At 35.9% G+C, this 14831-nt stretch overlaps 1 protein-coding gene across 4 annotated transcripts in view; it reads left to right on the top strand.

The window, feature by feature from the left end:
• Window positions 1-14831, top strand: part of IFT74 (intraflagellar transport 74) — a 97355-nt gene that overhangs the window by 4957 nt on the left and 77567 nt on the right. For 2 of the 4 annotated variants that reach the window (XM_061132268.1, XM_061132266.1), the window contains exons 2-8: window positions 540-678; window positions 1963-2098; window positions 6485-6533; window positions 8327-8425; window positions 8588-8648; window positions 11251-11310; window positions 13344-13405. In XM_061132268.1, the coding sequence (XP_060988251.1) occupies window positions 559-678; window positions 1963-2098; window positions 6485-6533; window positions 8327-8425; window positions 8588-8648; window positions 11251-11310; window positions 13344-13405 (587 nt within the window). In that variant the 5' untranslated portion in view covers window positions 540-558. Of the gene's footprint in view, window positions 1-536; window positions 679-1962; window positions 2099-6484; window positions 6534-8326; window positions 8426-8587; window positions 8649-11250; window positions 11311-13343; window positions 13406-14831 lie in introns of those variants that run through there. The other 2 variants (XM_061132267.1, XM_061132270.1) reach the window with 2 other exon arrangements.

Raw genomic sequence — 14831 nt, 5'->3', positions numbered from 1 at the left:
CCAGTTACATTGTGGAGCAAGGAGAGTGCCATGTGTTCCTTCTTTGCCTTGGACAAGAAGCTAAGACAGCCTTCACTACCAAAAGTATTTTCAGAAGACAGGATCCTGTTAAGTTGACGAGTACAAGGAAGTATAACAGGGTTGAGAATATAACGAATTTACTATAGACCAGAAAGCACAGATAAAAATAGTCAGAGAAGAAAGATACTGGTTTTGTAAGGAGAGAGAAAACTTTAGTTAACTAGAGTATGAATGAGAGCCCAGGAGAGAAAGGTAAGTAGAGGGAGTTGCATTTTGATAAGATAGTAGGGAAATGAGGAGGGCATGTTATAATAAATGATTCCATGGTTCTGAATGGAACAGTTATGTCAAATCTGAACAAAATTAAAGCAGGCTTAACTTTGTACATGGTGGTACCTACAATATCAATTTGCAAGAAAAGTCACAGTGGATTAAATGTTTGAAAGGGTATGTGGTTCACTCCTGTCTTGCTACAGGAGGTATCAAAGTAGAATTAAATTATTCTTGTTTCCAAGCAGTGGTTAAACTGAGCAAATAATGGCCAGTAATCACAAACCTTCAGCAGTTCGCCCTGTTTCTCGAGGTGGGATTGGATTGACAGGAAGGCCTCCTTCTGGAATACGACCCCCGTCAGGAAATATTCGAGTGGCAACTGGTGTAAGTTTAAAACAAATTGTTGAACTATTATGTGTATATCCTGGTAGAATTTGAAAAGCCCGTCTATAATAAATAGAGATTCTTCTTTGTTTTTCTTTATGCTATAAGCATACTATTATATGTGTTTTTTTTTTTTTTTAAACGTCTAGAAGTATAAAGAGCTTCACTGGTAGCTCAATTGGTAAAGAATCTGCCTGCAATGCAGAAGACCCTGGTTCAATTCCTGGGTTGGGAAGATCTACTGGAGAAGGGATAGGCTACCCACTCCAGTATTCTTGGGATTCCCTGGTGGATCATCTGGTAAAGAATCCAGCTGCAATATGGGAGACCTTTGTTCAACCCCTGGGTTGGGAAGATGTCCTGGAGAAGGGAAAGACTACCCACTCCAGTATTCTGGCCTGGAGAATTCCACAGACTGTATAGCCCATGGGGTTGTAAAGAGTTGGACACAACTGTATCAATGTGGGAGAATGTTTAAAAGACTAATGTTAAGAGACGATGTGTACTCATACTAATATTGAAATTTATTTTAAAGCTACAACAATTTAGGGGTATAGCGTATTGGTGCCAAAACCAAGTGAAATGGAATAGACCAGAAATGGAATTAGGCAAGAAGAATTTAATTAGTGATGAAGGTTGCATTTCAAATTAGTAGGAAAGCATGAAATATTCAGTACTGCTGAATAATTGGTAAACCATTTGTTTTTATAAACCAAATCCCACCCTCACACAGAGTCCTAGATATTTTCAAAATTTTATATTAAAAAATGAAATCATAAATGTATTAGCGGAAAATGTAGGCAAGTATATTGTATAAACTCACCATCTCCCAAAATTTGCCCAGGTTCATGTCCATTGATTGGTGATGCCATCCAGCCACCTCATCTTCTGATGTTCTCTTCTCCCTCTGCCCTCACTCTTACCCAGCATCAGACACTTTTCAATTAGTTGGTTTTTCACATCAGATGACCCAAATATTGGAGCTTCAGCTTCACCATTAGTCCTGTTGTTAAATAAGGACAAATATGTGGACATTTTGCTCCTTTACAGTTTAGAAGTGGTATAAATATGTCTAACACATAGAATTTTACATTTTAAAGAAAAATATTAATTATCATTAATTTTAGATATTAATTTTATGTACTATTTCAAACATTTAAAAATGTAAGGAAAATTTTACATATTATATAGAATCTTAGTTTTATTTTTAATATTCTTCATATAATGTTAATATTAGAGGCACAGTGTTTCTCTATTTTATTGAAACTGAATCTTGTCATTTAGATGCCATCTGGAACAGGAAGACCAGGCTCTCGTGGTGGTCCCATAGGGACAGGAGGAGTTCTGTCTTCTCAAATCAGAGTTGCTGATCGTCCTGTAACACAGCAAGGTTTGAGTGGAATGAAAACTGGTATGAAAGGTATCTATTTTAAGAAGATGAGCATATTGTATATAAGAAGTATTACAGTATATTAGTGCTGCGTCACTTCAGTCATGTCTGACTCTGCAACCACATGGACTGTAGCCCTCCAGGTTCTTCTGTCCATGGGATTTTCCAGGCAAGAATATTGGTGTGGCTTGCCCCCTTCCCTTCTTCAGGGGATCTTCTTGACCCAAGATGTTGGAGATGGAACCCTCATCTCTTACATTGTGTGTTGGCAGGCAGGTTCTTTACCACTAGCGCCACCTGGGAGCTATTACAGTGTATTGCTAAATCAGAATTATACAGTGAAAGGCTATTTTTCTCAGTTCTTACTCCTTGATTCAAAAATTTTAAGGGTTAAATAAGAGAATGAATATGAGAATTCATTGTGAACTATGGAGTTATATACATGTATGAGCTATTTTAGTCATTTTTCTGGTGAACTTTGCTATAACTTTTTAAAATTGAAGTATAGTTGATTTACATATACATGTATATTTCTTTTCAAATTCTTTTCCCTTTTGGTTATTATAAAATATCGAGTATAGTTTTCTATGCTATAGAGCAAATAGGTCCTTGTTGGTGAACTTTGCTATAATTTCTTTGAAGAAATTTGAAGGAAAACTCAGAAATGAAAATTAGATTTCTAGTACTATATAGAAATATTCTGAAATAGTTTTTTTTGGTTTTCATATCAAAATGACAATGGTAGGTATTTGTATATTTATGAGAAGTGAGACCAGAAGTGTTACTTTTGGTAATAATTATTATTCCATTATAATGCTTAAGTAAGGAAGTGAGGCTAACATACAGATTTATACTACATCTCTCCTTATCTCTCTATGTGTTTAGAAATGCATAATAATAATAACACTATATGTTTTGATTTAAAAAGTTGGTCTATTATATATATATAAATCAAAACATAGGGAACTGTTTCATATTGAGTTTTTAAATTTTATGTATATGTGCAAATGACTTATCAGGGATGAACATACTAGCATGAAATTAGTTATAAGGTGATATACCAACTTCTATAATATAATATATCCTACCTTTCAGCAAACTTAATTTTCTTACTTATGATACAACTTAGTTCACTAAATATTAAAAACCAGTTGGTTATTGGACTTCCCTGGTGGTTCAGTAGTTAAGACTCTGCACTTCTGGTGCAGGGGCCACAGATTTGATCCCTGGTTGAATAAGATCCCATGTGCCATGCAGGGTGGCCAAAGGATGAAAAACAAATCAGTAGTTTAGAAATACTTGCTTAATAATTATCAGTGCTGTAGAGGAAAATGACTCAAAATTTTGTAGTTGTTTAGTCTTTAAAAGTGGATTCACAGAATCGTTTATGTGTTTAATATTTCTTATTTAAAAACCTTAAGGGCAGAAACCTTAAAGGTGCAAGTCTAAGAGAACTCATCAGATTTTATTACTGTATTAATTTCTCCTTTAAAACAGAATCAGTATTATTAACTATTTAGTAATTAAATATTATTTAATTATTTAAGATTAAATAAGATTAAATAATAACCAGTATTATTTAATATTTAATACTTAAATATTAAGTATTATTTAATAATTTAAGTATTATTTAATAATACTTAAATAGTATTTAGGTATTATTTAAGAAAATAGTCATTTTCTACAAATATAGTTCAGAGCCTTATGTGAAAAGTTCTGTTACCAGCATGTACCACTATCTGCTGTGATTTTGCTGTTACCTGTTCCAGTGCCTCATTTCCCATTCTAGTGAGACATTCTCTCCCTCTTCTCAGCATGGATTTCAGTCAATATTTCCTAGCCTTTTCTCTCATGCCATGCAGGGCACTTCACCTCTCTCAAGGTTTGGGACATTTAACCTATGGGCTTTTTTAGTCCTACTGAAATGTAAGATTGTGTTCCTGAAAAGTATCTGAAAAATTATATAAAATCATAATCTCTGGCTTACATTGAGAAATTTATAGTCAAAACCTACACTGTCCATTGTGATAGCCAATAGCTATTTCTATTTGTAATATAAATTGTTTGTATTTTTACAAATACAAATATTTGTGATTATTTAAATTAATTAAAATAAATTAAAATAAAAGTATTTTACCAGTTCAGTTCAGTCGCTCAGTCGTGTCCAACTCTTTGCGACACCATAACCGCAGCCTCCCTGTCCATCACTAACTCCTGGAGTTCACCCAAACCCATGTCCATTGTGTCATCATGCCATCCAACCATCTCATCCTCTGTTGTCCGCTTCTCCTGCCCTCAATCTTTCTCAGCATCAGGGTCTTTTCAAATGAGTCAGCTCTCCGCATCAGGTGGCCAAAGTATTGGAGTTTCAGCTTCAACATCAGTCCTTCCAATGAATATTCAGGACTGATCTCCTTTAGGATGGACTGGTTGGATCTCCTTGCAGTCCAAGGGACTCTCAAGAGTCTTCTCCAGCACAACAGTTCAAAAGCATTAATTCTTCTGCGCTCAGCTTTCTTTGTAGTCCAACTCTCACATCCATACATGACTACTTGAAAAACCATTTCCTTGAGTAGATGGACCTTTGTTGGCAAAGTAATGTCTCTGCTTTTTAACATGCTGTCTAGTTTGGTCATAACTTTCCTTCCAAGGAGCAAGTGTCTTTTAATTTCATGGCTGCAATCACCATCTGCAGTGATTTTGGAGCCCAGAAAAATAAGGTCAGCCACTGTTTCCACTGTTTTCCCCATCTGTTTGCCATGAAGTGATAGGACTGGATGCCATGATCTTAGTTTTCTGAATGTTGAGCCTTAAGCCAACTTTTTCACTCTTCTTTCACTTTCATCAAGAGGCTCTTTAGTTCTTCTTCACTTTCTGCCATAAGGGTGGTGTTATCTACATATCTGAGGTTATTGATACTTCTCCCGGCAATCTTGATTCCAGCTTGTGCTTCCTCCAGCCCAGTGTTTCTCATGATGTACTCTGCATATAAGTTAAATAAGCAGGGTGACAATATACGGCATTGACATACTCCTTTTCCTATTTGGAACCAGTCTGTTGTTCCATGTCCAGTTCTAACTGTTGCTTCCTGACCTGCATACAGATTTCTCAAGAGGCAGGTCAGGTGGTCTGGTATTCCCATCTCTTTCAGAATTTTGCACAGTTTGTTGTGATCCACACAGTCAAAGGCTTTGGCATAGTCAATAAAGCAGAAATAGATGTTTTTCTAGAACTCTCTTGCTTTTTCAATGATCCAGTGGATGTTGGCAATTTGATCTCTGATTCCTCTGCCTTTTCTAAACCCAGCTTGAACATCTGGAAGTTCATGGTTCACATGTTGCTGAAGCCTGGCTTGGAGAATTTTGAGCATTACTTTACTAGTGTGTGAGATGAGTGCAATTGTGCGGTAGTTTGAGCATTTTTTGGCATTGCCTTTCTTTGGGATTGGAATGGAAACTGACCTTTTCCAGTCCTGTGGCCACTGCTGAGTTTTCCAAATGAGCTGGCATATTGAGTGCTGCACTTTCACAGCATTATCTTTTAGGATTTGAAATAGCTCAACTGGAATTCCATCACATCCACTAGCTTTGTTCTTAGTGATGCTTCCTAAGGCCCACCTGACTTCACATTCCAGGATTTCCGGCTCTAGGTGAGTGTGAGTGATCACACCATTGTGATTATCTGGGTCAGGAAGATCTTTTTTGTATAGTTCTTCTGTGTATTCTTGCCACCTCTTCCTAATATCTTCTGCTTCTGTTAGGTTCATACCATTTCTGTTCTTTATTGAGCCCATCTTTGCATGAAATGTTTCCTTGGTATCTCTAATTTTCTTGAAGAGATCTCTAGTCTTTCCCATTCTATTGTTTTCCTCTATTTCTTTGCATTGATCGTGAGGAGGGCTTTCTTATCTTTTCTTGCTATTCTTTGGAACTCTGCATTCAGATGGGTGTATCTTTCTTTTTCTCCTTTGCTTTTCGCTTCTCTTCTTTTCACATACCACCAGCCATGTTTCAAGTGGTCAGTATTCCCGTGTAGCTACTTTATTGGACAGTGCTGCTATAGAATATTTCCATTGTAGCAGAACGTTCTCTTGGTTAGTCCTGTTCTAGACCCCGTTAGGCCCAGTTTCCATTCAGTGACCCTAACCAGTAGAGTCCAATGTTTTTGTTGGTTCTTTGAATCCACTCTCTTAACAGCCCAACCTCTAGTCCCATCTTTGTGGTCTTAATTCAGGCTTCCATTATGTCATGATGCTAAGATATTAGTTCTCTTTTCTATTTCATTGCTTCTTTCAGGTTTTTAGACTTACTGGGAGGGCTGTTAGAGAATTGTTGAGTGTAATTCTGGTTGCGCTTTGGATTTGCTAATGTGGTGGCATTTTCAAACTGAACACTAATACCTAAAAATTTTTTTTAGGTCCCCAGAGGCAAATTTTAGACAAATCTTACTATCTTGGACTTCTTCGGTATGTTATATACTTTTTTTTTCTATGAATCATCATGAAGTTTTAATTATAGTACTTACTGAGATAATTAGGTATCTGTTAATTGTTAAGATTATTTTGTGTTCTGACATAATTTATGGTTAATCTGGCTCTAAATAGATGTCATCACAAATGGTAGTGGTACAGTTAGGCTGAGATGTTAAATTTTATGTATTAGAATGTATGTGAGCTATATATTTCTAGTTCACTATTTTTCATCTAATGAGAAGAATATTTTATGCTTCTTTCACTAATTATTCTGAAATATATTCTTCATAGATAGGTGTATGAATGATAAAATATATATGCGTGCCTGCTAGTGCCTGCTAAATTGCTTTAGTCGTGTCTGACTCTGCGATCCCTTGGATTGTATGTAGCCCACCAGGCTCCTATGTCCATGGGATTCTCCTGGCGAGAATACTGGAGGGCGTTGCCATTTCCTTATCCATAAAATATATATACTTATTTATAATAATTACTACAGAGTTTTACATAAGTATATATTTAGTCAGTTGCTATACATGTGGCCTAATTTTATTTAATTCATAAGTTTGTTATATATCTCTTAAGTATGCAGCTCTAAATTAAGAACCCTTTTCTCTTTCTATACCTACTTTTTTCTCTGCCTATCTAGCCTATCTCTATTTTTCCATTTTACTTTATTTTCTGGTTGGTTCATCCTCTGTGTCTTCTTTCTTTCTTCAGTTCAGTTCAGTCGCTCGGTCATGTCCGACTCGTTGTGACCCCATGAATCGCAGCACACCAGGCTTCCCTGTCCATCACCAGCTCCCGGAGTTTACTCAAACTCATGTCCATTGAGGCGGTGATGCCATCCAACCATCTCATCCTCTGTCGTCCCCTTCTCCTCCTGGCCCCAATCCCTCCCAGCATCAGGGTCTTTTCCAATTACTTGCATTCTATTTAATGTATCCTTCTATCGTATCCTGAAATCTCTGTTTTCTTTCTTTTAGTCCTTCTTAATTCTTTTCCTGTTCGGTTACTTGAGTCCTTTTGATCCTCAAACTCCTAGAAGTTAGTAAGAGAAGGGAAGGTTTTCTCCCATCTGTCCTCAAAGCCGACATCAGTAAGAATGAGAGTGAGGCCATCAGTATTGATATATAGTCACCTTTTAATCAAAAGAAGGTAAGGTGATAGAGCTATTTCTCACCATCACATTGCCTCTCTTCTCCAAGTTTTGTACTTCTGTACTAAAAATTACAATTATCTATTTATGTTAATTGAGTGAAGAACAGTGGTTCTCAACTGGCATTGATTTTGCCCCCTTAAGGAATATTTGGCAATTTTTAGACTCATTTTTAGTTGTCATAACTGGATTTGGGGGATGTGCCATTGACATCCATACCAGAGAGACGGTTAAGCATCTTACAGTGCACAGAAAGTATTGTTTTAAGTATTATTCAAAGACCTAAAATGTCCATAGTGCTGCTCTTGAAAAATCCTATCCTAGAGGGTAGCAAGAACTGTGAGAGTGACACTTAGGTGTCTGCTTCTGTCTGTAGATTGTACCAGTTTGCCCAGGTTTCCGTTCTAATACTGTTTCATCTTTTTTAATGAATAAAGAACTTTTATCAATTTCTCAGTTGAAGTATACCACCTTAATCAAATAAGCTGCTTAAATTGTTTTTCTTTTTTTAGTGAAATTTCACAAAACCATTTATATTGTTGTTATACATTTATGAAAAGTTTATTTTGTTTAACTAGAAAGACTTTTCTGGATTGGAAGTATTACTAATTTCTTTATTTCTTTCCATTAGAAGTAAAATAAGTGAACTTACAACAGAAATCAATAAACTTCAGAAAGAAATAGAAATGTACAATCAAGAGAATTCAGTATATTTGTCATATGAAAAGAGGTGAGTAATTTTGCAGTTAAAGTATGCAAGGTATATTTTTATTATGAGTAACATTTGATGTAATATGTTTCAGAATTTTAGTACTACATTTGTAGTTAAACATAATATTCATAATGTTCATCTGCCTATTTCTGTATTTATGAATGTATTTTATATTTACAGAGCTGAGACTCTAGCTGTTGAAATAAAAGAGTTTCAAGGACAACTAGCAGACTACAACATGGTATTTGGTCTTTTCTGGGAGAATTTCTTTTGAATATTTTCATTGCTTTTTACCACTTTAGAAAATGCTGTATACCAAATAATGCATGAATACATACATAGTGAAAAAGATTGAAACCATAGCAAGTGTAGACATTAAAGTATATATTTGCTTTCTCCCTACTTTGCCTCCCGAGAAATATTTTGGCTTTACAGATTAATAGATGTTCTTCCAGCCTTTAAAAGAAAAACACTTAAAAATACAGAACATGCATACTTTTTTCCCTAACAATTTAAAAATAATATTTTTTAGAGTAGATAAAATGTATTGAGTATTAGCAATGTCACTGCTTTAAAAATACTTTTATCTTTCTACAGAGTGTTGTCATCATGATGTTTTAAAAATTTAGTTAGTACCAAGCTTGCCTTTATCCTTCCATTTCATTCAAAATGCAGTGTTTTGTCTTCTGTCACAATAGGGCATCTAGTATAATCACAGTTAGCCAGTTATCTAACACAGAGTAAGTTTTCAGTAAATATTAGATCTTATTAGCATTATTATACAAAAAGCTAAGATCATGGCATCTGGTCCCATCACTTCATGGCAAATAGATGGAGGAACAATGGAAATAGTGACAGACTTTATTTTTGGGGGCTCCAAAATCACTGCAGATGGTGACTGCATCCATGAAATTAAAAGACACTTGCTCCTTGGAAGAAAAGCTATGACCAACCTAGACAGTGTATTAAAAAGCAGAGGCATAACCTTGCCGACAAAGGTCCTTGTAGTCAAAGCTGTGGTTTTTCCAGTAGTCATAAATGGATGTGAGAGTTGGAGCATAAAGAAGGTGGAACACTGAAGAACTGATGCTTTTGAACTGTTGTGCTGGAGAAGACTCTTGAGAGTCCCTTGGATAGCAAGGAGATGAAACCAGTAAATTCTAAAGGAAATGAACTCTGAATATTCATTGGAAGGACTGATACTAAAGCTGAAGCTCCAACACTTGGGCCACCAGATGCGAAGACTGACTCATTGGAAAAGACCCTGATGCTGGGAAAGATTGAAGGCAGGAGGAGAAGGGGATGACAGGATGAGATGGTTGCATGGCATCACCGACTCAATGTACATGAGTTGGAGCAAACTGTGGGAGATGGTAAATGCCAGGGAATCCTGGCATTCTGCAGTCCATGGGGTCACAGAGAGTCAGACACAACTTAGCAACTGAACAATAACAATAACAAAAGCACTTATTATCCATATCACAATTGAAAATATTATATATAGTAATATATATTACATTAGGAAAGTTTAGTCTTTTAGAGTCAATTACATCCAGATAGTTTGCTTTTAGTAGCCTTCCTGTTCAAATTCTGCTTTGACAACTTGCTAAATTTTTGTATCTGCAAAATGTGGATAATAATATCTACTTCATAGTGTACTTGTGATAATTAAGTGAAACAATGCATATAATAGACTCAGAACAAGGTTTGGCACAAGGTAAATCGATAAATATGTTTGCTGTTGCTGTCACTGTCTAACTTTTTTTTTGCCTGACTTTTTTTTTTTTCATTTATTTTTATTAGTTGGAGGCTAATTACTGTACAATATTGTAGTGGTTTTTGTCATACATTGACATGAATCAACCATGGAGTTACATGTATTCCCCATCCCGATACCCCTCCCACCTCCCTCTCTACCCGATTCCTCTGGGTCTTCCCAGTGCACCAGGCCTGAGCACTTGTCTCATGCATCCAACCTGGGCTGGTAATCTGTTTCACCCTAGATAATATACATGTTTCGATGCTATCCTCTCGAACCATCCCACCCTCGCCTTCTCCCACAGAATCCAAAAGTCTGTTCTGTACATCTGTGTCTCTTTTTCTGTTTTGCGTATAGGGTTATCATTACCACCTTGCTAAATTCCATATATATGTGTTAGTATACTGTAATGGTCTTTACCTTTCTGGCTTATTTCACTCTGTATAATGGGCTCCAGTTTCATCCATCTCATTAGAACTGATTCAAATGAATTCTTTTTAATGGCTGAGTAATATTCCATGGTGTATATGTACCACAGCTTCCTTATCCATTCATCTGCTGATGGGCATCTAGGTTGCTTCCATGTCCTTTGCCTGACTTTTTGAAGTATGCTTCTGTTTGAAGTGTTCTGTTTGTGCCATGCCCTGTTGATTTTTTTTCAATTTAATTTTTTTATAATTTTTAAAAGACTAAATCATTTTACATTTTCAGTGGTGTAAATTTGTAAATCCATTAACATTTCTTCCCCTTGGGTAAAAGAAGGAGAAAGATCTTCCCCCAGATTTTGTCTTCTCAACATCCTTCTTTATAAGCTTAGACATCTTTTCAGAGAAGGCAAAAGTCTTGAGGTATTATCTGCAGAAAGAATAGTTCTTTACTGCTTACTTTTCCTTCCAAAAAATGTAGTTTGTTGATTGCCCTAATGCATAGAATGTACTTATTTAAGTAGCTCAATATTTGTTTTGTCTTGGAAGTAGTAATACTTAAATAACTATTTATTTGTAAGATTGAATACCTATATTATGGATTATAGAAAGAATTTATGAAGACTAATAGAATGTTTTTTTTGTACTCTTGATTTTAGTTGGCAGATAAACTTAATACCAATACTGAAATGGAAGAAGTAATGAATGATTACAACATGGTAAGAAAATTTATAAGCAGTTGATCTATATAGCCTCTAAAATAAAGCATTTATATCTGGAAGTAACTTGATAAAACCTTGTACCATGAAGATAGGTATTACTCTGATCCTAAATACTACTGTTATATTTGAGTTCCCTTAGTTGCTCTTTTACAATTTCTTCCTGTTGGTTGACTCTCTCAAGTGGATGATTTAGTGTCTTTCTGCAAGGCTGTGTTTGAACTGGTCTCTCATTCAGTATTAGTTAGGGAGTCCCATCCATGTATCCTTGTATGTAAATTAGTTTGCAGTACTTCTGGTTTAATATTTGTGCACATGGAGCTGAGTACTCAGTGAAGAATTGTATTAGAAAAGGAGAAAATGAATAGTTACCATATGATGCCAGACATAACAGTACTTTTGATTAGTAAATGAGAAATTGTATTCAATGTTCTTAATGAGTATTTGGTAGAAAATGATGATAATAGCTAGCTTAATTGATTATAAATATTTGGAAGAAAATAAATAAAATTTATATAGTTTATCATTTATTTATTCAAAGACTATAAAAGCATAGGATTTATAAAATGACTCTTCTAAATTTTGTGGCTTCCCTGGCAGCTCAGCTGGTAAAGAACCCACTGGCGATGTGGGAGACCTGGGTTCGATCCCTGGGTTGGGAAGATCCCCTGGAGGAGGACATGGCAATCCACTCTATATTCTTCCCTGGCGAGTCCCCATGGACAGTGTAGCCTGGTGGGCTACAGTCCATGGGATCACAGAGTTGGACATGACTGAGCGAATAAGCACAAAAGCAATAATAATGTAGTGAAGTTCTTAACTTGATTATTTTTTTCATTTATTTTTATTAGTTGGAGGCTAATTACTTTACAGTAATGTAGTGGTTTTTGCCATACATTGACATGAATCAGCCATGGATTTACATGTGTTCCCCATCCCAATCCCCCCTCCCACCTCCCTCCTCACCCCATCCCTCTGGGTCTTCCCAGTGCACCAGGCCTGAGCACTTGTCTCATGCATCCAACCTGGGCTGGTGATCTGTTTCACCCTAGATAATATACATGTTTCGATGCTATTCTCTCGAACCATCCCACCCTCGCCTTTTCCCACAGAGTCCAAAAGTCTGTTCTGTACATCTGTGTCTCTTTTTCTGTTTTGCATATAGGGTTATCGTTACCATCTTTCTAAATTCCATATATATGTGTTAGTATACTGTAATGGTCTTTACCTTTCTGGCTTATTTCACTCTGTATAATGGGCTCCAGTTTCATCCATCTCATTAGAACTGATTCAAATGAATTCTTTTTAATGGCTGAGTAATATTCCATGGTGTATATGTACCACAGCTTCCTTATCCATTCATCTGCTGATGGGCCTCTAGGTTGCTTCCATGTCCTGGCAATTGTAAACAGTGCTGCGATGAACATTGGGGTGCACGTGTCTCTTTCAGATCTAGTTTCCTCGGTGTGTATGCCCAGGAGTGGGATTGCTGCGTCATATAACTTCTTAACTTTAAAACAGGAGAATTCTCAATTTAAAATCTGTATTTTTAATGCCAAATATAAAAAATGAAAACTTAATGTTTTTTTAGTTATGAGAGATAGGTCCAAAGTCTAGACTGACTGTGCGCAGGTTGAGTCAAATAGGAGTACTCAGGTAAAATCCTGAATGATTTAAGAATAAAACTTGTGTTGGGTCTAGATTTGACATATTACTAATCAACTATTGAACATTTAATGAAATCTTGAAATTCTGTTTATATAAGTAAAGTTTACGTTAGATTACTTGACAGTCAGTAAACAATGAATATTTTTGGTGTGAGATTATAATGCCTGTGAAAAAGAGTGTTTCTTTGTGTTTGGTGTTGGTAGTGGTTTGTTAAGTAAAGCATATGCGTTTTTTAAAACTTTGCCTGTGACATTAGGATTATTTTTATAATCTCTAATTGATTCATAATCAGAATGACCTTTAAATAGATAGTTTGGCTTAATGGTAATTTTTTATCACTAACTTTCAGTTAACTCTTTTTTCAGCTTAAAGCTCAAAATGATCGAGAAACACAAAGTATGGATATTATATTTACCGAAAGACAAGCGTGAGTACAATCCATTTAGAAGTCAAACAGATTTATAAGTGACCTGTATAGGTAGTTTAACTTCTGAACCATTTATTTCTTTATAGTTTTCTTCATTGTTTTTCCCTGTTGCATTTTTTAATTTTAAAAAGTTGAATATTTGCAATACAGACTGCATTGTTAATGTATCTGTTGTCTTCATTTAGATAAAATTTCTACCTGTCTGAGTTTTAAATCCAAGGTGGATAAGAACATCTCTACCATTTGCAATTTTAACTTGAACTTCTTAACTAATTCAAATTATGGGATTTAAGCCCCAGTCTAATGAGATGCACTTTATTATTCCATGGGCTATTTACATTATTTTATTACTCACTTACTAATTGATAATTGTTATATTAGTAATCTACTTTATAAATGTAGATTGTATGTGCATCTTTATATATATAACCTAGTCAAAGACCAAATACCAAGTAACTTTGGTTTTTAAATCTTTTTTTTTCAATAGTTTTATTTATTTTTGGCTGTACTGAGTCTTTGTTGCTGTGTGAACTTTTGTCCAGTTGCAGCAAATGGGGGCTGCTCTCCAGTTGTGCTTCTCATGTGGTGGCTTCTCTTATTGGGGAACACAGGCTCTATGGAATGCAGGCTTCAGTAGTTGTGGCTCTTGGGCTCAGTAATTGTTGCTCTTGGGCTCTAGAGCACAGGGTCAATAGTTGTGGTGCATGGGCTTATTTGCTCTGTGGTATGTGGGATCTTCGCAAATCAGGGACTGAACCCAGGTCTCCTGCATTGGCAGGCAGATTCTTTACTACTGAGCCACCCAGGAAGCTCCCAAGTAACTTTGACTTTGATGATAAGGTAAATGTGGCAGTGATAGTAATGCCTACAAAGATAAGTGGAAGTAATATAGTGACCTTAGTCCATCTGGGCCACTGTAACAAAATGTCATAGACTTGGTAACTTATAAACAACAGGAATGTATTGCTCAGGGTTCTGAAGGCTGGGATGTCCAAGATCAAGGCAGCAGTATAGTCCTGTTCTGATGAAGGCCCTCTTACTGGTTCATACCTTCTTGTGATATCATCACATGGTAGACAGAGCTAGGAAGCTCTTTGGGATCTCTTTTAAGGGGTACTTACTAATCCCATTCATGAGGACTCTACCCTCATGACCTAATCACCTCCCAGCCTTTACACCATTACCTTTGGTGGTTAGGATTTCAACATATGAATGTTGGAGGGACACAAATATTCAGACACTATCAGTAGTTAACAATTATTCTTTATTGACTTTTTGACCTTAATTATTGTCTAAAGCAGCGCAAACAGAAGATGAACTATTTTGTACAAACACTGTACACATTTTGTTCCATAAACTTATCAATATTAATTTCCTTGAGAGCAAGGATAATAATTAACCCAAATTACCAAAATTCTATAACATC

The sequence above is a fragment of the Dama dama genome, chromosome 29, assembly GCF_033118175.1.
Source record: "Dama dama isolate Ldn47 chromosome 29, ASM3311817v1, whole genome shotgun sequence".
NCBI classification, from domain to species: Eukaryota; Metazoa; Chordata; class Mammalia; order Artiodactyla; family Cervidae; genus Dama; species Dama dama.
Note: the sequence above shows the minus strand (reverse complement) of the source record. Positions and strands in the feature narration are given on the sequence as shown.